The following is a 21,024-nucleotide window of genomic DNA, read 5'->3' on the forward strand; positions in this document are numbered from 1 at the left end:
GCGTTTGATCACTTTGAGGTCGCTGATGGCATCTTCGAGATTCGTCGACTCTTGAAGCTTGGCCAGTTGCCTTTGGCTCAACTCGCTGTAGAAGATATCTTTGGCAGCGTTCCAGAAGGGCTGAATGGCCGTGTCCGTCACTTTAACGTGCGCCATTTGTTCTGGGCTCGCCTCGTTCAACACTCAGGAGTGGGAAATCATTGCGCCTCATTTTGTAGGGATGCTCGCTTGTATGTAAGACGCAATGCAGATTAGCCTGTGATGGCGGGGTTGAGCTGAACAGCTCGTATCCACCAGTGACAGGGCCTGGACTGATCGCAGGATATGGCGATTGGTGCGATGGCAAGCTGAGCTAGCTATTCTCCTTTCATTGCGCAGCATGATGTGATATCAACTCTATATAATTTCCTATGCTCTATAAGTCAGGATTAATCTCTGGATAGATGCTTGGAAACCAAAGATGTTGAAGCCAACAGAATATTTGTTTGTGCTGTTTTCACAGTTTGCCATGTTTGGAGCATGAAAGCAGCCAATCATCGATAGTCCAGAAGTTGGGTTTGACTAAGGTAAGCCTTACCAGATATGGTTAGTGCATTTCTCCCGCTTCTATCGTTCCAAAAAGGGATCCATCTTGATGAATGACAACAGGAGCAGGCATAATACTAGTCTTGTTGAGTTGCTGTTGACTGTGGATTGCTGAAATGGTAGCACATACATTACTTCTGTTCTTTCACTTCTTTTACATGGTTGTTTATAAAATGATTGAGTTTGGGACTAATAGAGATATATATACATGACATGTTTCATCATATTGAATGCACCTTCCTCAATCGACGAGGGAAGGAGGTATATCCTTGTGGCGAACTTGGTAACTCGTAGGATGCCCATTTTGATGTTGATGAGGAAGTGAAGTACGAAGATCATGGTGGTATGTACGCCGTGTATACGTAACAGACTCTAGACCGACATACAAATTCCATTAATATGATGTCACAACGCACAACCGGCTAATGCCGAGTAGACTAAGCGTATATGCCATCGGTAGCATCCGACATATTGAATAGATGCAGGCAAATGTTGTGGATTAGATACTAACTGTAAGAGCCATGTCGAATTTCACGAGTATATTGCCATCATTTCATTACTGCCAAATAGATGAAGACCAAGCATGTGCCAAGTGTAACAAGCAATAGAATACAACATGGAAGTAACCGATCCCGGCTGATGCTCATCGCGGAGAAAAAGAACCCGCATGTCTCAATGGATGATGACTACTAGCCCCCGGAATTTCCCCACGAAGCCCTGGTACTTTACAGTCGATATCGCCCTCTGCTTCAGACCATCGACTGTTGACAGTCTTCACCATGAAATACTTTCATCTTAGTTTCGTGGGTACCCAATTGCAGGTTGCCTTGGTTGGTCTGATTGTGGCACCTTCATTCGTTCTGTTTGGATACAATCAAGCTGTTCTTGGAAGTCTTCTCAGCCTGCCCAGTTGGGTTGCCGTCTTCCCTGAAATCGACACCATTCATACCACCGGAGCACAAAAGTCCCACAATTCAACATCTCAAGGGGCATGCAATGCCTCGTTTCAAATAGGATGTCTGATTGGGGCTCTGTCACTCTCGCTCTACGGAGAGAAACTCGGCCGTCGACGCACCGTCTTCATCGCAGCCATCATCACCGTCATCGGCCAGGCCCTGCAATGCTCCGCAACGACTCTGGTCCAGTTCGTCATCGGTCGAGTCATTCCGGTATTTGCCATCGGACAGACTAGTGGTACTGTTCCTGTCTGGCAGTCGGAATGTTCGTCCGCAAAGCATCGAGGCCAACATGTCATCTGCGACGGCATCTTCATCAGTACAGGCTATGCGTTGTGCAACTGGATCGACTTTGGATTCAGCTGGATTCCTTCTTCAACGGTGCAATGGAGAATCCCTCTCGTCGTCCCATTCCTCTTCTCTGCCGTTCTTCTCATCTTCGTCTTTTCTCTCCCAGAATCCCCTCGATGGCTCGTCTCCAAGGGCCGTGTTGAAGAGGCCACCCTCAGCCTTGCACAATATCGTGGAAAGCCGCATGAAGATGAAGCCATTTCAAGGGAAATTGCTGGAATTGAGCTGGCGTTTGAAAGCACTCAAGGTTCATCGTTAAAGGACATCTTCCGCAAAGACGACAAGACGCGTCTCCTATTTCGCTTCTGGCTGTGTATGGGCCTCAACTTCTTTCAACAGGCATGCGGTGGCAACCTCATCTCAGTGTACAGCTCGACCATCTTCCAGAATTACCTCGGGATGACTCCATCCACAGCCAAAATGCTCTCATCCTGTGTGTTCGTTTGGAAGACCCTCTGCTGTTTCATTTCCTTCTGGGCCATTGATCGCTGGGGGCGACGACTCTGCTTCATGATCAGTGGAGCTGGAATGGCCGTCTGCATGGCCGTCCTCGCCATCACGACCAGCTTCCACACCATCACGCACACCATGGCGATCGTCTATGTAGCCTTCATGTTCATCTTCAACAGCTTCTACCCCATCGGCTTCATGGGAGGCAATTTCCTCTACACGGCGGAAGTCGCCCCCGTTCGACTGCGAGCTGCGATTTCCTCGTTGGCCACTGCGAATCACTGGCTGTGGAACCTCGTGGTCGTGCTTGTAACTCCGGTTGCCATTGATACAATTGGATGTTTTTACTACGTCATCTACGCGTTGATCTCAGCATCTATTCCAGTGTGCATCTACCTGTTCTATCCAGAAACGATGAATCGAAACCTGGAGATGCTGGACCAGGTATTTGCCAATGCTTCATCTATCTGGCAGGTTGTTCCAATGGCACGGAATCTCCCGAATGGTGAAACCATTGTGCTAGACGAGAAGGAAAGAAAGGAAAAGGCCGATGCGGCTGGGGAAGTGGAAACGCGGGAATATGTGTGATGACATAGATGATTTACATTATACGCTAGAACTGGAAGTCAATTGTTGTATAAGATGTGTTGATAAATTTATCGAGTTATTATCCCTACTTTATGCTGACACCATTCGTATGCTGTATTGTAGACAGAATGACAGAGTGTGCTTAGAATCGTCCTCGACCATCTGTTTAAGGAAATGAATAATGCTTCACCAACCAAGTCAACGAAAGTCAGCAGGCGAGTCACGACTTGATGACCCATTTCTCCCCACATTGACAATACAACTGACGTTGTGTGCATTGCCAACGCGTCATCGGGACAGCCGATACAACGGATGCATCCGATACAGCAGATGGACCAATCAGTGCCTCGGTAATAATCGTGAATCAAATAAAAACATGCCTTGAGACAAGAATCACTCTGATGTATTTTTCGGTCAATGCAGCCATGTCGACCAAAATACTCACTCGTCCACGTCGGTGGAAACCCGTGCAGCAAATCAGAGGATTGGCGTCTGTCGGTTCTACAGCATCGCTGAGTCGACTCGAACTAAACCATGCAGTGGATTTGAGCAAATTCGTCCATAAAGTAGGATCATTGCGCGATCGGTATGTGTAATGTCCTTGTGCTATGGCCATACTGATAAGATAGGTTGAAACGCCCTCTGACCTACTCGGAAAAAGTCCTGTATAGCCATCTCGACGACGAATTCGACGAAAGTATCATCCGCGGCCAATCGCAGTTGAAACTACGGCCTCTCCGCATTGCCTGTCAAGATGCCACTGCTCAGATGGCCCTGATCCAGTTCATGTCGGCTGGACTGGAATCGACTGCTGTCCCTACAACGGTGCACTGCGACCACTTGATCGTTAGTCGAGATGGCGAGGCTCAGGATCTTCCCCGTGCACTGGATGCCCATCGCGAAGTCTATGAGTTCATGGAGAGTGCCTGTCAGAAATATAATATGGGATTCTGGAAACCTGGAGCAGGTATTATTCACCAGATTGTGTTGGAAAACTACGCCTTCCCCGGAGGAATGATGGTGGGAACGGATTCACATACGCCGAATGCAGGTGGAATGGGCATGATTGCGATAGGTGTCGGCGGTGCCGATGCCGTCGATGTGATGGCTGGACTGCCATTGGAATTGACAGCCCCGAAAGTGCTGGGAGTGAGACTGACCGGCCAACTGTCGCGATGGGCATCGCCAAAGGACATCATCAACACTGTCGCAGGAATGATCTCCGTCAAGGGAGGCACTGGATCCATCATCGAGTACTTTGGCCCTGGCGCAGCGACTCTATCGGCGACGGGAATGGCCACGGTGTGCAACATGGGCGCTGAAACAGGGGCAACAACGTCCGTCTTCCCGTATGCACCGCAGATGGCAGACTATCTGCATGCTAACAACCGCGCCGACATGGCAACCGCCGTGCAGCGTATATCTTCAGAGCTACGTGCCGATCAGGGAGCAGAGTATGATTGTGTCATCGACATTGATCTGTCCGCGCTGGAACCGAGAATCAACGGTCCCTTCACGCCAGATCTGTCTACTCCATTGTCCAAGTTTAGTGATGCTGTTGAAGGGAACGAATGGCCAGGCAAACTGACAGCGGGTCTGATTGGATCCTGTACAAATTCATCGTTCGAGGACATGGGCCGAGCAGCCAGTCTGGCCCAGCAGGCCTTGGATGCCGGGTTGAAGCCAAAGATGCCGCTGCTGGTTTCGCCTGGAAGTCTGCAAACCAGAGATACTCTGGAGAAGGCAGACATCCTGCAAGTGTTTGAGAAGTTGGGGGCGACGATGTTGCCAAATGCGTGTGGTCCTTGCTGTGGCTCGTGGGACAGAGTCGATATGCCAAAGGTGTGTATAGCTTCATATGATCAGACACATTCTAACCAGTACAGGGAACCAAAAACTCCATCATCACCTCGTACAACCGCAACTTCTCTGGTCGCCTCGATTCCAACCCGGCTACTCACGTCTTCCTGGCCTCCCCTGAAGTTGTCATGGGCAAGATCTTCTCCGACGATCTCTCTTTCGATCCCAGCGTCGACTCGATAACCACCCCATCTGGAAAGGAATTCCGCTTCATCCCTCCAACCGGTGATGCTCTTCCCCAACAAGGATACGAGGATTCGGACTCTGCATATGAAGGCCCTCCCACCGGCGACCGCAGCAATCTCGAAGTGCAGATCAGCCCATCATCCGATCGTCTACAGAAGCTGGCTCCTTTTGCTCCCTGGTCTGGCGAAGACTATACCAACTGTCTGATCCTGATCAAGACGAAGGGTAAATGTACAACAGATCATATCACACCTGCGGGTCCCTGGTTCCGCTATCGAGGCCATCTCGAGAACATCTCCAACAACACTTTGATCGGGGCTGTCAACGCGGAGACAGACAAAGTCAACACCGTTCACAACCAGCTCACCAACAACGACGGTGATGTCCCTGGGACCGCCCGTGACTATCAGTCTCACGGCCGACAATGGGTCGTCATCGCCGACCACAACTACGGCGAGGGTTCCTCTCGTGAACACGCCGCTCTGCAGCCGCGGTATCTCGGCGGTGTGGCCATTATCGCAAAGAGCTTCGCCCGCATTCACGAGGCGAACTTGAAGAAGCAGGGAATGCTGGCGTTGACCTTTGCAGATGAAGCCGACTATGATCGCATCAAGGCTTCGGATCTCATCAACATCACTGGTCTGGCATCGCTGGCACCAGGCCAGTCGTTGGCGCTGAAGGTGACGCCACAGGGAGGAGATGAATGGGAGGCGCGGTTGAATCACACATTTACGCCAGAGCAGATTGAGTATTTCAAGGCGGGCAGTGCGTTGAACTTGATGGCGAAGAAGAGCGGATGATCTGTAAATTATTCTTGTGTTAAGACAGGAGATAAAAAGTAGAGTGTATAGTTTCATGCGAAACTACTTCAGGGTAGACTATTTGTATAATTTCTGATGGATCAAACATGTAATACTGGCTTTTGTACAACTAGCTCTATAACAATATATAAACTACCCCCAGTGCATACAAATGTCTATTCATTCTTCCAGAAAATGCGCCCCTCAAACAGACGACGAGCCGTTCGAAAGACAGTCGCAAAGCTCAATCCACCATCAGCATCAAAGTCGGCGCCAACCAAGAGATTTCCACTCGCATGGCCAATGGAAATACCAGCGTCATCCACAGGGCTCTTGCTGGCCACATCTGCGACAATACTTCCAGGAACTCGTCCAGCAGCGGCCAACGCCAGGGCCACCGTAATGGGGACTGCCTTGTGAGGCTGTCCGACTGAAATGGCACGAACAAGCAGATCAACATCGGCAGATGTCTGCTTCTGCGCTTTGCTTCGTGCATCGGATGATGGTGTCGAAACGATACCGATCTTAGGAACACTGCCAGGGACCCGTGAGACTGTATCGGCCAGACCCATCTGGACCCCAGCGTGGCGACGGATCGAATCCAATCTCAACAGCAGATCTGGGTGGGCGGAGATTTCATCGGGAGATATATTGCCTTCAACGCCCAGATCCGCAGCTCGAACGAATGTGCATGGATTGGCGACGTCGATGCAGGTGGCTAAGACGCCATCGAAGGTGTCGGTGGCGTTGCCAGTGGGCAACAATTTCCCGGTCGCAGATCCAGCAGGATTGACAAAGTCGAGTTGGACACGAGCAGCAGTTCCAGCGACGCCATCGATGGAGAAATCACCACTTGACGCAGCCTCACCGTCGACAACGGGAAATGTCGCGTTGATAATCTTGCCCGAGTTGGTGTTGTGGATGCGCACTGAGGCGGTTTCAGGATCATTCAACGTGACCAATTTGGAATCCACGGCGAATGGACCAACAGCACTGATCATGTTGCCACAGTTGCTGGAGTAATCCACCTCGGTATTCTTTACCCCCAGCGAGACAAAGGTGTAGTCGATATCCGCATCCGGATGGGTCGACTTGCCCACGACGCATACTTTGGACAGACTGGAGATGCCGCCGCCCAGTCCATCGAGTTGACGGCCATATGGATCAGGGCTCCCGATGACGCCGCGGAAGATGCTATCCCAGTCTGATCGACGGGCAGGGAGGTCATCTTGTTTGAAGAAGACAGCGCGAGAGGTGCCTCCGCGGTAGTAGGCAGCGGGGAGAGAATGTTGGATCTTGGTGACGCTGGATAGAGAGCGTCGACCAATGCCGGATAAAGGAAGATGAGATAATGATTGTCTGAACATGGTGATGGTTGCTGGTTGATGGGTCGTCGATGCAGAATAAAAGCAGAGTTGGACCATCGGATGCATCCGATGGCCTATCCGTGTGTATGCTGGCTGTGAAATAGACTGCCAAAATAATCGCCCATGTTGACCATTGATAATCGATTCGATTCGAAAAATGGTTGAATGAAATTAGAAGAATGCATTACTCGATAGCTACTATAAAATGAAAGTAATTATGTATTTATATTCCTCGATAAGTTCAACACCTCTGCATGCCAGGCATGCTACCGAAGGCACGCAACACGAGGTCACACAATATCCAGAACTGGCCGTTATGCGCCATCGGCCTACTCAGCGTAGTTATTCTTAACATACTCTTGCGCATCACGTTCCAGCTTTCTCTTATCGAGAAAGTCCCGGCCCTTTGTTTCGGCAATCTTGACAGCGAAAGCACCAGCCGCCCCAGCAAGAAACTCCTTTGCCTTTGAATGACTCACTTCGCCTAGAGACTGTCAGGTACTTTTCTGCTGTATGAATTCTAAAAGATCCAACTTACCACCTGCAGCAGCTTTATGATCTTCCCATGCTTTGGAAGCCTCATATGCGGCTGCACCAGCAATAAGTTCATGAGAAAGATGCGCTTGATTCCCTTCCTCGGCATTCACAACCTTCTCGTAGTCCTCCTCTGTACCCGAATTGTCAAAGTCTGTTGAAACCAGCGAGTGTCGGGCGAATATATCTTACCGTGATGGCTGAAAAGACCCATGGTGATGATTTCGAAGTGGTTTTTGCTTGTTCCTGAATAAGTGTATTTGGCTTCCAAGAACCATGGATCAGGGAAGGAGGGGGTGTTATAAGGCTGCCGTCTCTCAGCTAAGTTTGTCTTCAGCTCCCTATACCCCTCTTTACCCCACCTTGGATAAATGACGTGCCACGTCGCCTCTTGGCTGTTTATCCTGTTTGCATAAACTCTATATTTCATTGGGATCGACATTGGTTCCGAACATGCAATTGTATAGCAGCCGTCCCCTTTTTAAACCATGCGTTATGTAAGCTGCCCACCCATTCTTCCTGAACAGCCGGAATCGACGACAAGAAACTGCTTCTCTTCGCCGCGTCCTCAGCTGGTGGAAGAGTATGGACTTCTCCACTGGTGAAGACCTTCTGGTAGAAATCCAATAATCGGACTGCCAGGTTGCGACTGGGTGAAAGACCTGAAGTCGCTCGTCTGGGCGGTTATCGTCGAGAGCCAGATCCACCAGGACACCACGAAGAAGATCGACGGGAACCCAGTCAATGTGAGTCAAACGTGTCCCTAGCGTGTCTGGCATGGCCCCCTGTGTATTGAACCAAGGACAAGACTCAGCAACCAGTGTGACTCCAGATGGCTTGGGATTGAGTTGCACCGGGAGTATATGTCGACCTGGGTATGAAGATGGGAAGAAAAGCTGGTCACTGGCATACTTGAGGAGATGCTCTGCAATGTGAATACTTTCCATGTAGCCGTTTACAATGGGCGTCTTTGTTTCCACCCCTTGCTCAGGGATCTTCAAAGACGAATTCCAATAGCTCAGGGTGGAACCAATGCCCGAGACCAAAATAAGCGTGGCAGCGCGGTGGCCGCGGCACAGAAACGTAGGAGGCTGACTACGCCGATGAGCTGCGGCTGAATTGAGCTACAAGCCCAGCTCATGTTGGTTGGCCAGGCATTATGAAGAACGAGGGTTATATCACTGCACAACCTCTCAAAGATATCTGGTTGAAGATTGAAGTTCTCCGGTGTTAGATCGACTCGGAGGAATGTACACGAGAAGAGTCAACATTGCCATTCACTTGTCTACTATCACTTTCTTTTCTCCGAGTGAGCTGAAAAATTGTAATCGGTGCCAGCAACGCAATAATATGGGCCACGGAGGAATGCTTCAGCAATAGATCAATATATGGGCTGTCGGTGAGCAGAAAATGGTGTAGAGGTTGAGGCAATCATGACTGTGCCAAATGGAATGGCATTCATTAAATGCATGGCAAGATAGGCTCCCTCGCATATGACTTAGCCTCATTCTGCTGGCAATGAAGGTATAGCTGTGATCTTACATGAAATGGAGGCGGCATCGCAAAGACTCGCCTCCCAAAGAACAGCATGTTCTGGCCTCATAGCCTGGCGGTGGCTGCATGGAGAAAATCGTCATTCCCTTCGATGCGGTGCCATGGTTCGGGCAACCCTGTAGACCCGAGGTATGGATAACCAGCAGTGGGTCTGAGGCAGCTTGTGACAACATCTTGGAATATGGGAATCGTGGATATTCCTTGTCGAGAAGTACCACCGCATCTGGGATCTCAAGGGCCCGTAGAGGATGCTCGTCGAGAATAGCCTTTGTTGCAACAGGTTGAGGGGCTGGTGTGATGATGGCCCAGCACTGCAGTTGCTGAAGAAGTTCGACTTGAACTCCGACACTGTTGCGCGGCGATGGAAAGAACATCTACTACAGCTTTAGTAGCGACTCCAATATCGTCCCTTCTAACATATACAGTTCAGGTCTTCACAGCTGCGAGTGTCAGAACAGAGTATCTCACATTATTCGGGCCGATATACACAAGGTTCTCAAAGTTGCTTCCCTCCCAAATACTACCAAGCAACCCTTTTGGCTACTCCGATAATGGCATTTGCCAGGCCACGGTATGTAACATTGAAATATCCATGATTGTAGCTAGAGGGGGGGCTTGGGATACTCTGCGTATAGAACATCAGGTGTCGCACCAGCATGATGATCAACGATATAGGGCAAGATGTGGTCTCTCGGGTCGAATACACAGTGCTCACATAAAGACACCTTGTTTAAATGTTGGCTACACACGACCGTCCTAGACCTCCTCGTCGCACTGAATCCATTTTAACTCGCCTAGGGAAAGCCGATAGTTTCATATGATGGCGATGGGAGTTTGCGGATTGGGGTGTTTCCTCGATACTCGCCTGAGAACGTTCAGTTAGTCGAAATTATATTGGAAAAAATACATGTCCTTCGGGATAGTTGTTTATCAGCGTGGAGGGTATTCCTGGGAACCAGGTACATCTATAGTGTGACGTGTAGACTGCCTAGACTGTGCCGATCTGCCTTGAAAACATCAATTCAAATGGTTACAGATCGATGACAGTCATCTGATGCGGGTAGCATTAAACCTTTCATCTCACCTAGCATTGCAGGCATAATATGTTGTGTCACAATATGCCCATTTCCTGGCATTTACTAATGTGGTAGAGTATCCACACACCGCCATTTACGGGGGTTGTGGTGAATCTCAGTCACTGACTTCAAAGTCAGAAATGCAAGGATGGTTGAACCATTTTGGAATTCGGAGCCAGGGAGTTCTACGTGGCTACCTTTGATGGGGTCAAAGGTACGTGATATATATCGGCTCTTCAGTTCTTCTGTGTGGCTCTGGATCTGTCGACTATGGCTTGTATGTCGCGTAACCTTTCTGTCCAGCCCAGACTTCCAGCTTTGCAAGATGTCCTGATACAATTCGAACAGTCTCTTTTCGCTCATGTGTATACATGGGGCAATTTATCTTCTGACAGTTTCTCTGTCAACAACACTGGTTCCTACGCTTTTGCTCATCAACAAGTCCCTTCGGCTGCAAGGCTCTCTTGTTGCTTTCAATGGTGATATTGCCGAATTGTTCCAATTCTGTGCTGATATAGTAATTGCACCTGCGGTAGTAAATTTCTCCCTTTCAAGCAAATATGAGTAATATAAGCTTGGGAAATGATACCGTGTAACTAGATGAATGAGTCTTTGTCATGCCAAAGAATTGGGTCATAGCTGGGGAGACACTTGGCAGGTTGAGCAGGGTTTGAAGAGGCATTGAGCCCCCTTACATCCCATCCGCCGCTCCATTGTGTCATATGGGAAACAAGGTGCGTAATAGCAAAGGGTGAACAATTTTTATCTTGTAGGAAATGGACGTAACTTGACCTTTTCTGAGGAGACTCGAAAAGGTTTCATTCTTTTCTAGGAAGACTTCGTCTACTCCAGGAATTATGCTCTCCACCACAGCCAGTCTGTTCCGCATTGTCGAACATGTTGTCCCTTGTCAACATATCAGAGAATACCCCGCCGCCACAGCTGAAGAACAGGAAGACGTTCTGCATCTGGCTGTAAAGCAGTATATCCCACTCGACAATCTGAACCCACAGCCTGGTGATATGACCATTCTGGCTGCACATGGCAATGGTTTCCACAAGGTATGTCAATTATGCAATGGCTATACTTCAAGGTGTTTTGAATAGATCCCGACCCATGACTTAGCATGCACCGCTCAAATGTATCATAGGAGCTTTACGAGCCCTTTTGGGAAGAGATATATAAACGTTTACAGACACCTGGAGTACGGATCAGGGGCATATGGATGGCGGATGTCGCCATTTAGGGCCAAAGTGGTATTATGAATGAGAACCTTCTTGGGAATGACCGTAAGTCTGCTTCACTGTGCTATTTCTATCTAAACTAGGGACTTGGGACTCACAGCCACAGCAAGCTACTTTGATCATTCTCGGGATCTTCTTCATCTAGTCAACATGAAGCGATCCGAGATGCCACAGCCTATTGTTGGCATTGGACACAGCATGGGGGGTGCACATATGTAATAAACCCATCACACCATTTGCGATTTGCCATCTGATAGAAGAATTAGAGCAAACCTCAGCCTGATGCATCCTCGCCTACTGCACAGCCTCGTTCTTATCGACCCAGTCATGCAACGACACAGAACAAAGGTTGATGGCCACTACTTCCAGCTGAAGGATATATTCATTGAGATGATACGACTATCTACATACCGGCGAGATCGTTGGCCCTCGAGGGAGGTAGCAGCAGACAGCTTCAAACGGAATGCAATGTACCAGACATGGGACCCGCGCGTGTTGGAAAAATGGGTGCATTACGGACTGCGTGATCTGCCAACAGCAATACATCCCCTCAGCAAGGAGCAGATGGACCAGAGTCCCGGGAAAGGGCCACCGGTGACACTGGCGACAACATTGCATCAGGAGGCCTTTTGCTTCGTGCGACCCACGTATGATGGTAGCAGCCGACTATATCCTGATATTGATCCCACGGGTCTCAGTGACATCCCCTTCTACCGGCCTGAACCATCACAAATATTCGAGCAGCTTCCTCATCTACGGCCGAGTGTGCTCTATATATTCGGAGGCAAGTCCCCCATGGGTATCTCTGCCTTACGCGCTGACAAGGTCCGTACTACGGGCACCGGCGTTGGCGGCAGTGGCGGGGTCGATTCAGGCAGAGTCCGACAAGTTCTCCTTGAGCGACTTGGCCATTTTATCCCACAAGAGGATCCCAATGAGTGTGCGGAGTCGGCTGCTGAATGGCTGGGTCCTGAGATACGTCGTTGGCATGATGAGCATGAAACTTTCCGCTCTGCGCGGCGGCACAAGAGCAAGATTGAAAAGGTTATCATCGATAGGCAGTGGAAGGAGAAATTGCCTGTCCCAGGTACCCGCTCAAAAGAGTCAAAAAGCGATCCATCCTCAAAGCTGTGAAAGCAACCTTCTCCGTCAAGGATCCTTACATTTAAATGGAGGTTTCATAGTTGTACATTTCAAATCCGAATGGGTATATAGTAACGGAAATTAGACAGTGAATGTCACAAATACCATTTATAGAGGAGAGCTTTTCAAAGGATCCCTCACCAGAAATCGGAACTGCCAATGTCCAATCATTCACAACAATATGGCAGAGATAACACTCGCTAGTAGGCTAACAACCGTAGCGATAAACACCCCCTTCCACCGACGACCAAATGGGCGCTGGCCCTTTGCTTTCCAATATTGCACTATTTCCCTCAAAGTGTACATCAACCGGCTATAGATGGAAAGTATGTTTCTTCGGTATGAAATAGTAATTCCACGCATACGGGCTGTTTCATCTGGTACTCGGAATTGATATCCGCCCCAATATGGTAAGCTTTCTGCTGCCCTGCTTGCCGCTTTCTTAACATCCTACGATGAATGCTGGCTCCACCGTTACGTTGGTTGCACCAGGGCCCAGATTGACGCAATCTATCTTTTGCGAAGACTACTATTAGGCAGTGCCACTGCAGTGGAATGCCTTGATCATCTCCAATATATTTCCTCACGAGAAAAATCTCGCAGTGATGGCCAGCTACCCGGGACGGCGGATGCATCCGATAAAGATCCTTTTAGTTTAGACACAAACCATGAACCGGACTTTCAAAAATGAAGGACCCTGCCAGAGCCTGGGACACTTCGGATAGACCGATTACCCCAGATTTCGAATCCAGGGTGGAGGATCTGGGGTAATGACAGCTTGGATATTTAAGAACATGGCCTCATCTGTATAATTGGAGAATAATAAACGCATTCATAATGGCCAACACCAAACCCTCCCTCACAAAATACATCCACGCCATCAAAGACTCTCCAAGAGAGATCTTCAATCGGCATCTCTTCCTGGCGGTGTGCGCTTTTGCCATGGGCGGATGTGCCAAGGGTATTTCACCGTTCAGCTCTATATATACGGTGGCTAATGTATACAGGATGGGATGAAGGATCTGCGTCGGCCATTTCGCAACTTCCTTCCTTCAAGCATCGATATGGCCTCGACGACGATAGAACTTCTAATATTGTCTCTCTCGTCAACCTCGGAGCTGGAGTCGGTGCTCTTTTATCCTTTCTATTGAACGACCGAATTGGCCGCATCTGGTCGATGCGAATCTACCAGCTAGTCTACATCGCCGGTTCTCTCGTCTCCTGCTTCTCATCTGGCCATCTTGCTGCTCTCTACGTTGGCCGTCTTGTTGCTGGGCTGGGAATCGGAGCCTTGACGGTAGTGTGTCCCATGGCCATTGCTGAAATCGCCCCCAGCACGACGAGAGGATTGATGACTCTCTGGTTCAACGTCTGGATGCTTTCCGGTCAGGCGCTGGGTATTTTCACTGTGTATGGCTGCTCCATCCATATCTCGTCCACCACAGATTTGCAATATCAAATACCCTGGTTCACGCAGACATTCGTTCCGGCCATCAGCATCGCCCTATCCTTCCTGATCGTTGAATCTCCCCGTTGGCTGCTCATGAATGATAAACACCAGCAATACCTTTCAGCTCTCACACATCTTCGTGGTCTCCCATCCACGGCATCTTATGTGGACAATGAATTCAACGGCATGCTCTCGCAGATTGAAGATAGAAACTCCGGACTCGGACATGTCAGTTCTATCCAGATTGTGAAAGAAACACTCTTGGTCCGGTCCAATCTGCGTCGAGTCCAACTCACATTGGTCGCCTACATCCTCGCCCAAATGTCCGGTGCCAACGCCATCACGAACTATCTCCCTACTATATTCGGCCTGGTTGGTATACAGGGATCCAGTGTGAAGCTTTATACAACTGGCTTCTACAGTGTTACCAAGCTGGTCTGCTGCATTGCTGCGTCTCTCGTTCTGGTTGATGTTGTCGGCCGTCGCAAGTCCCTGATGATCGGCGCTACCATTCAGATCGTCTGCCATTCTTACCTTGCGGGATATCTCAACTTTTACCTCACGGACTCCGACACTGTGAGCAAAGGAGCATCCGATGCGGCCATCGCCCTCATCTTCATCCACGCTCTCGGCTGGGCCATTGGGCTGTACAGTCTACCTTATCTTTTTGGGGCAGAACTCTGGCCAAACCGCATTCGATCTTTCGGGGGTGCATTATCGCAGTGCTTCCACTGGCTGTTCTACTTTGCCATTACCAAGGCTACCCCATCTATGCTGGAGAATATGGATCAATGGGGTGCCTTTGTTCTGTTTGCCGGTTTCTGTTTTGCCGCTATCGTGTATACATACTTTCTTGTGCCAGAAACCAGTGGGCTGAGTCTGGAGGAGATTAACAAGATTTTTGAGCGTCCTTGGTATCGGCTGCGACTGCCTTTGGATCAGACTATCTCCGATGAGTGAGTATCTCCGTCTGATGTATGTTTCTTGCTAACATTGATAGATCAACTGAGCCCCGAACAGACAGGAAGAGTGAGGAAACGTGGATTGAAAAGGTGTGATAGAGTTGAAATTATATAATCTGAATCTAAAGGCAAAATGGCTACTTTCGCAGCCTCTGAATAGTTGGGCCCATTTTCTCTCCAGCACACAAAGCAGCGAAGGTCTTCTCGTCTACTTCCCATCGTTCCTGGCACAATTCAATAGTATTCTGGATGAGAGAAGGCGGAACAACGACAACCCCATTTTCATCTCCAACCAAGATGTCATTTGGATGAATCCAGAGATCGCCTTTGAACTGAAGAGGGACGTTGATCTCAGACGCCCGAGTGAAGGTATTCGATCCTAGAACAGACGTTCCTCGCGCAAAGACCTGCATTGTCAGTATGAACCATGTCTGCTATGCTTATTACTTACCGGGAACTTCAAATCCTTGTGCTCTTGAACATCTCTCATTCTCCCATCGATAATCACCCCCTGGCCTCCCATTTTCTGGGCTCTCGTAGACATTAATCCTCCCCAGCACGCTGAATACAGCCCCTTTGGCTGTTGGATGTACATGATATGTCCCTCCTTGTTAGCATCCGCAAAATGCACATCAGGCTTCGGTCCGGGACTGTTGGTTTCGACCATTTTGACGGTCACGGCAGGTCCGTAAATGCTGGTTCCAGGTCCAGGGGAGAACATTTTGAGGCCATCAAGGAAGCCGCCATACGGCTGTTTGAGCTTGACGAGGGCATCGCCGATCTAGATTGTTAGTGGGATTTTGGAATAGGAGAGACTGTACGTACATCACAAGTTGAAAAACGTTTGAGGTGTTGCAGACCTTTACTCAGAGTGGCCATGGTTATTGCTGTTTATCTGGTTGAATTGATCGAGCGTTATTGGATTCACATGGATTTGTTGGATGTTGAAGAGTGACTCGGATCCATCCGCTGTGATCCAGTCGGGGTGGATCGGAACAGCCGATGAGCATCACGACGGTCACAGCAATATGGTATATGAGTGTATATTCTCTTTCCACTCATGAGATGCAATCAATTATTGTTCAATCTATACAGTGGAATTATGACACTCAATATGTCGCCGCAACCTCAGAAAAGAGAAATCAAATTCAGCACTTTGCTGTGTGAGTACTTCCGATGGTATTATTGGGCCATTACTAACTGTTATATAGTGGGAGGTGGTTTGAACATGTTCGAGTATGTATTTGTACCTCATTATAGACTGATATTAACTCGACAGGGTCACATCATTAGGACAGCCCCTCGAAGTGATTAAAACAACAATGGCAGCAAATCGTGGCGACTCATTCGCTGCTTCATTAAAGAGAATTTGGGCCCGCGGTGGATTTCTTGGATGTACGGACACCTCCGTCGATCTATTACCATAGCTGACCGTATCAGTCTACCAAGGCTTGATCCCCTGGGCCTGGATCGAAGCCTCATCCAAAGGTGCTGTCCTACTCTTTGTCGCGAGTGAGACAGACTACGGCATGAAAAGACTAGGATTCAGCAGCTTTGGAGCAGGCATCACCAGTGGCATGGTGGGTGGTCTGGCACAGGCATACGCAACGGTCGGATTCTGTACATGCATGAAGACAGCCGAAATCACCAAGCACAAAGTCGCAGAGGCTGGTGGAAAGCCCCCATCCACTTGGAATACGTTCATGAACATCTACCAGAAGGAAGGAATCCGGGGGATAAACAAAGGAGTCAATGCGGTCGCTATTCGACAAGTCACCAACTGGGGGTCACGATTTGGATTGTCCAGACTGGCAGAAAATGCCATTCGCTCCGTGACTGGGAAACAGGATACACAGACACAGAAGTTGAATCCATTTGAGAAGATCCTCGCATCTGGTTTGGGCGGCGGACTGTCTGCGTGGAATCAGCCGATCGAAGTGGTGCGAGTGGAAATGCAGAGTTTAAAGGCAGACCCAAGTCGACCGAAGAACATGAATATGCTGTCTGCTGTGAAGTATATCTATAACCAGAATGGCATTGGGGGGCTATACCGCGGTGTGACCCCTCGGATTGGATTGGGGATTTGGCAGACAGTATGCATGGTTGCACTGGGTGATATGTAAGCGCCCCACGATGATGGTATACATGATGCTGACTTTCATAGGGCCAAGGAGGCTGCAGATAGGTTCACCGGTGGGAGATAGAATGTTGATGGTTTATTGTACAGTATAATACATGCATCCCTGAGCATGAATAGATATAGATGAGACGTTCACGATAGAAAGCTCCACACATCTGTAGACCCCATATCGAATCCTTCCACGAATAGATCAGCCCAAGGCAAGTCGACTCGTATATCAGGGAAATGTGGCGATATCCCCTGGGCATCTTCTCCAAGCACCTCATTTCTTGCCGGCGTGGCAAATGTATGTGTTTGTAGACCAAACCAGGACTGGAACTCGGTATCGACTTCATCTCCTGGTGCCTCTACGTCGTCGAAAAGAGTCAGGATGGAGTTACCCAGTCGTTCGACAATATTAGAGCACTTTTCACCGACCGCGCGACCGTTGGAAATCCCGCGGAACAGAGTGAGGAATGTGAAGATATTGGTTTGCACCACCGGTCTGGTCAATTCCTGCCGTAGTGGTGGCGATGCTCGCAATGCATACAGCATAGAGACTGCAGCCATAAAGAGAGAGTGAATAGCCACAAATGTATATTTAATTCGATTTCTCGCGTAGAGACCACTGTACGAACTGATCAAACCAATGGCAGATTCCGTGCAGACTCGAAGATCATCAGATGAGGGCATTGGAGCAGCACGAGATGGTCGATAGAGAGATAGGACAGCATGATGAAAGGCAATTTGAAACCACTCCATGGATTGAAAGGTAGACAGAGTATTGATGTATCGTGGAGCTGTGATCAGCCACTGGTTGAGCTCAGAATAATAACAGTTTCGTATGATATCCAGCTCTGTGGGCTCAGACAAGGTGCACCCGATCGAATGGAAGGATCTGTATACTCCTGCGTTTATTTTTCGCAGCTTAATGATATGGATAAAGGTTGATGTATCGGTGACTTGAGGGATTGTTGTCCGAGAGAGATCAGGGAATTCAGCTGAATAGCTCAGTTCATCGTCTGTCAACTGCAATGGCAACGGCATTGTGATATCAGATTCCTGAATCCCTAATGGTCGACCCATGTTGATGGCCATGCTGCAGTTCATCACATAGGCGCTCCAAAATATTCGTTTGGACATTTCAGTAACAAGTAGATTTTGGCCAGACAGACTCTCCTTGCGGTGAAGGTCGATGCCAATGGCTAAATGCAGAGCCAGGCCGGTTGTATACCACATATTGACTGATTGGGGCTCATTGTGGCCGTACATGCAGAGTAGGAGCAGGCATTGCACGCATTCAAAATCGGCAATGCCCATGATGACATGCAAGACTTTTTTTGCTTCGTTGAAGAATTGTCGATGAATACTACCATTGCCTTGCTGGATCCACGACTTTTCAGTTGCTGCAATGGCACACACGATGTTAACCAGAAAGCTGGATGTCGAACTTGCATTCGAGTCGACGAGAAATGGCGTCAAATGCTCATTAACGAAGCTGGGTTTGTGCAGCACCGGCAGATAAGGCCAGCGGCGATCAAAGAATATATTGACCAAGCTGCCATAGGCATCACAGTCGAATTCTGTCGTGATCGCAGTCGTCTGAGAAGACTCGTCCAGATGCACCGGGTCATCTCCCCATAGTTCCCACGCACTGCTCAAAGTACTCCCGTTGATATCTTTGGCATTCGGCCTATGAGAGAAGGTTGGTCGAAGAATACGGCCACAATAGCGAATATCTGGATTGATTTGCACATCCTCTTGGTGAGAAGAGGTCACCGGAATTTTGTCCTGCTGCGGATTATCTGCAACAGGATCTGGTAGTGGTGCAGGTGTTGATCCTTGTAAACCAGGCTCAATACCGCTAGCCTGAAAGACTTCAAGTCGCTCTACTTTTAACCGTTCATACTCTTCGAGAAGGGCATTATATCGATGCCCAGCCGTCTCCAGCTGTCCTCGAAGCAGATCACAGTCGCAATTTGAATTCATCGGCTGAATCATCAACCGGTCAGACAACACACAGTGGGCTCCAACAGCTGCGCAGGCACCACATGTTGGAGTTCTTCCGTCGCACTTGAACTCTATTAGCTAAAGGTGAATAGGTCAGATACAACTAAGAACTACCTTTTGCTTTCGTCGCCTGCACCGTTGACAAGCAGCAGCACTGCGAGTGAGCCCACGACGATGGCGTCGGGGAACCGAATTTGGCGACTGCTCGGTCATCGTCCTGGCACTAGAGAGAGCATTGTCAACTGGGCCTCATTGACAATCACTTTAGATGTCTGATTATGCCAGGTTAGATGCGGAATATCTGTAGGAAAGATTGAGGAAGAACAAGGATGCAGGAAGGCAGAAATCAAGATGCAGCTGTTTCTTGGCATTGCTGACAAATCATCCCCGGATTTGTGGGGTTGACTGGCCTATAGACGGCCAAGGGACTGTCAGCTAGAAGCCATGGGCAGGCCTTCATAGCATCATTTACAAAACTCCATTTAGAATCACACTCATAACGCTTTATATTTCTATAATTGACTGCTAATGGTATAATCGTCTAGGATTGTGCTTGACCATCTTCTCCCACGCCTCACTGCCCATCCAGCAGCGTAGATTCCGCAAGATTCCATCGTCGTCAATGAACCGAAATGGCTCCTTGACACTCAAGGCCATCTCTTTCACCCTGTTATGTCCATCTCCTGTATGTGGCCAATCACTACCCCAGATAACCTGGTCGGGAATCTCTTTTGCAAATGCTTGTATGATAGACTGCATGTCTCTAAAATTCGATACACTTTCATTCGACATACGGTATAGTCCGGATATTTTGACGATAACGCGAGACTGTTTGGCCAGTGATAAGAGAGATTTGAATCCTGGTTGTAAGATGGGTGATGACTGATATTCAGATGACAGTTTCGATGGACCCAAAACACCGCCGAGATGGTCTGCAATGACGGTGACAGGGAGGGCAAGGATATGATCATGCAGAACTATACACGTCAGCTTATTAATATACAAATACACAGGACACGAATACCGACCATCCCATGTCCATGCAGGAATGAATAACTGTATCATCCAGCCAGGCAGATGGCTAATACGTCGAGCAGCCTGTTGTAGAAGAGCCACCAATTTCGACAGATCAACTTCCTTTCCATCTGCTTGAAAATTCAACCGGATACCTCGTGCCCCGAGTTGATGCATATGTTCAAGTTCCTCATCTGTAATGGTTTCCAAATCGATCACCACAATAGCGTAAGCTGTTACTTCTCGATCTTTCAGCTCTTGCAGACAATGCATCAACACGGTACAATCGGTCTTGTATGGAGATGGCTGCACAAGAACAAGTGTTCCATTCTGAGTATTTGCGGCTATATTTTTATTGAATGCGATGAGTTTCTGCAAAGGAGCATCTTCCGGAGTATATGCGCGACCATCGGCATATGGGCCCAGTTTGGGGTCAAAGACGTGGACATGAGTATCAAAGGCACCGGGCGGGAGGAGGTGTAATCTAGGAAAATTAGATTTGGGAATTTGAGGTTGTCGATTATCATACCGGTTTGCGGGGGCTTTTGTAGCTATCCCTTTGTTGGTCGAATTGATGGTGAGTGTGGTGGACATTGATGCGTTTATGCAATCTTTAGTGTGGAAATATATCTTTGACCGGGAACCGAACTTGCTCAATAAAAAGTGTTTATTTAGCATAACCAGGTTGACCAGACCTTTCCTAAGTTGAATTTACCTTCTGGACGATATACCAAAATCTGTCGGTCAATGTGCTCGCAATATGGTGAAGTCATGA

The 21,024-nt window shown here is 48.7% G+C and overlaps 9 protein-coding genes across 9 annotated transcripts; 4 read left to right on the plus strand and 5 right to left on the minus strand.

Annotated features, from left to right (window-relative positions):
* Nucleotides 1-1,364: 1,364 nt before the first annotated feature.
* Nucleotides 1,365-5,776, plus strand: ASPWEDRAFT_46958 (uncharacterized protein; the record flags this gene model as incomplete). Its single annotated transcript, XM_040836875.1, has 3 exons — nucleotides 1,365-2,847; nucleotides 3,556-4,772; nucleotides 4,817-5,776. The coding sequence occupies 3 exons, from the start codon at nucleotides 1,365-1,367 to the stop codon at nucleotides 5,774-5,776; spliced, it is 3,660 nt and encodes a 1,219-aa protein (XP_040693668.1).
* A 176-nt stretch (nucleotides 5,777-5,952) lies between these two features.
* On the minus strand, nucleotides 5,953-7,143 carry ASPWEDRAFT_166081 (DUF453 domain protein; the record flags this gene model as incomplete). The annotated part of the gene is made up of 1 exon (XM_040829929.1): nucleotides 5,953-7,143. The coding sequence occupies one exon, from the start codon at nucleotides 7,141-7,143 to the stop codon at nucleotides 5,953-5,955; it is 1,191 nt and encodes a 396-aa protein (XP_040693669.1).
* A 117-nt stretch (nucleotides 7,144-7,260) lies between these two features.
* Nucleotides 7,261-8,014, minus strand: ASPWEDRAFT_33334 (DUF3759 domain-containing protein; the record flags this gene model as incomplete). Its single annotated transcript, XM_040833761.1, has 3 exons — nucleotides 7,870-8,014; nucleotides 7,682-7,810; nucleotides 7,261-7,627 (listed from the first exon to the last, which is right to left on the minus strand). Coding segments are annotated over exons 1-3 (302 nt in total), but the record flags the coding sequence as incomplete, so codon positions are not given.
* Nucleotides 8,015-11,164: 3,150 nt separating this feature from the next.
* Nucleotides 11,165-12,825, plus strand: ASPWEDRAFT_177914 (uncharacterized protein; the record flags this gene model as incomplete). Its single annotated transcript, XM_040831746.1, has 4 exons — nucleotides 11,165-11,368; nucleotides 11,554-11,596; nucleotides 11,658-11,766; nucleotides 11,818-12,825. 4 exons carry the CDS (start codon nucleotides 11,165-11,167, stop codon nucleotides 12,683-12,685), a joined length of 1,224 nt encoding a protein of 407 aa, XP_040693671.1. The 3' UTR covers nucleotides 12,686-12,825.
* A 706-nt stretch (nucleotides 12,826-13,531) lies between these two features.
* Nucleotides 13,532-15,104, plus strand: ASPWEDRAFT_46962 (uncharacterized protein; the record flags this gene model as incomplete). Its single annotated transcript, XM_040836876.1, has 2 exons — nucleotides 13,532-13,655; nucleotides 13,702-15,104. The coding sequence occupies 2 exons, from the start codon at nucleotides 13,532-13,534 to the stop codon at nucleotides 15,102-15,104; spliced, it is 1,527 nt and encodes a 508-aa protein (XP_040693672.1).
* Nucleotides 15,105-15,201: 97 nt separating this feature from the next.
* Nucleotides 15,202-16,062, minus strand: ASPWEDRAFT_63497 (RraA family protein). Its single transcript, XM_040838701.1, has 3 exons — nucleotides 15,932-16,062; nucleotides 15,558-15,887; nucleotides 15,202-15,513 (listed from the first exon to the last, which is right to left on the minus strand). Exons 1-3 carry the CDS (start codon nucleotides 15,983-15,985, stop codon nucleotides 15,244-15,246), a joined length of 654 nt encoding a protein of 217 aa, XP_040693673.1. The 5' UTR covers nucleotides 15,986-16,062; the 3' UTR covers nucleotides 15,202-15,243.
* Nucleotides 16,063-16,220: 158 nt separating this feature from the next.
* Nucleotides 16,221-17,310, plus strand: ASPWEDRAFT_46964 (uncharacterized protein; the record flags this gene model as incomplete). The annotated part of the gene is made up of 5 exons (XM_040836877.1): nucleotides 16,221-16,269; nucleotides 16,318-16,342; nucleotides 16,386-16,501; nucleotides 16,547-17,225; nucleotides 17,271-17,310. The coding sequence occupies 5 exons, from the start codon at nucleotides 16,221-16,223 to the stop codon at nucleotides 17,308-17,310; spliced, it is 909 nt and encodes a 302-aa protein (XP_040693674.1).
* Nucleotides 17,311-17,378: 68 nt separating this feature from the next.
* ASPWEDRAFT_46965 (uncharacterized protein) lies at nucleotides 17,379-19,448 on the minus strand (the record flags this gene model as incomplete). Its single annotated transcript, XM_040836878.1, has 2 exons — nucleotides 17,379-19,298; nucleotides 19,350-19,448. 2 exons carry the CDS (start codon nucleotides 19,446-19,448, stop codon nucleotides 17,379-17,381), a joined length of 2,019 nt encoding a protein of 672 aa, XP_040693675.1.
* A 285-nt stretch (nucleotides 19,449-19,733) lies between these two features.
* Nucleotides 19,734-20,950, minus strand: ASPWEDRAFT_55577 (uncharacterized protein). The gene is made up of 3 exons (XM_040838234.1): nucleotides 20,779-20,950; nucleotides 20,264-20,733; nucleotides 19,734-20,212 (listed from the first exon to the last, which is right to left on the minus strand). Exons 1-3 carry the CDS (start codon nucleotides 20,925-20,927, stop codon nucleotides 19,761-19,763), a joined length of 1,071 nt encoding a protein of 356 aa, XP_040693676.1. The 5' UTR covers nucleotides 20,928-20,950; the 3' UTR covers nucleotides 19,734-19,760.
* Nucleotides 20,951-21,024: the final 74 nt, after the last annotated feature.

The sequence above is a fragment of the Aspergillus wentii genome (genome assembly GCF_001890725.1).
Source record: "Aspergillus wentii DTO 134E9 unplaced genomic scaffold ASPWEscaffold_1, whole genome shotgun sequence".
NCBI lineage: Eukaryota > Fungi > Ascomycota > Eurotiomycetes > Eurotiales > Aspergillaceae > Aspergillus > Aspergillus wentii.

What these genes read in the sequence shown, in the direction of transcription:
- ASPWEDRAFT_63497 (XM_040838701.1), bottom strand. Translation starts at nt 15,985, where the DNA reads ATGGCCACTCTGAGTAAAGGTCTGCAACACCTCAAACGTTTTTCAACT. An exon ending in AACGTTTTTCAACTTGTGAT is followed by an intron (nt 15,888 to 15,931) that starts GTACGTACAGTC and finishes CTAACAATCTAG; the next exon opens with ATCGGCGATGCCCTCGTCAA. An exon ending in ACAAGGATTTGAAGTTCCCG is followed by an intron (nt 15,514 to 15,557) that starts GTAAGTAATAAG and finishes CTGACAATGCAG; the next exon opens with GTCTTTGCGCGAGGAACGTC.
- ASPWEDRAFT_55577 (XM_040838234.1), bottom strand. Translation starts at nt 20,927, where the DNA reads ATGCTAAATAAACACTTTTTATTGAGCAAGTTCGGTTCCCGGTCAAAG. An exon ending in ACAAAAGCCCCCGCAAACCG is followed by an intron (nt 20,734 to 20,778) that starts GTATGATAATCG and finishes TAATTTTCCTAG; the next exon opens with ATTACACCTCCTCCCGCCCG. An exon ending in TCCTGCATGGACATGGGATG is followed by an intron (nt 20,213 to 20,263) that starts GTCGGTATTCGT and finishes TGACGTGTATAG; the next exon opens with TTCTGCATGATCATATCCTT.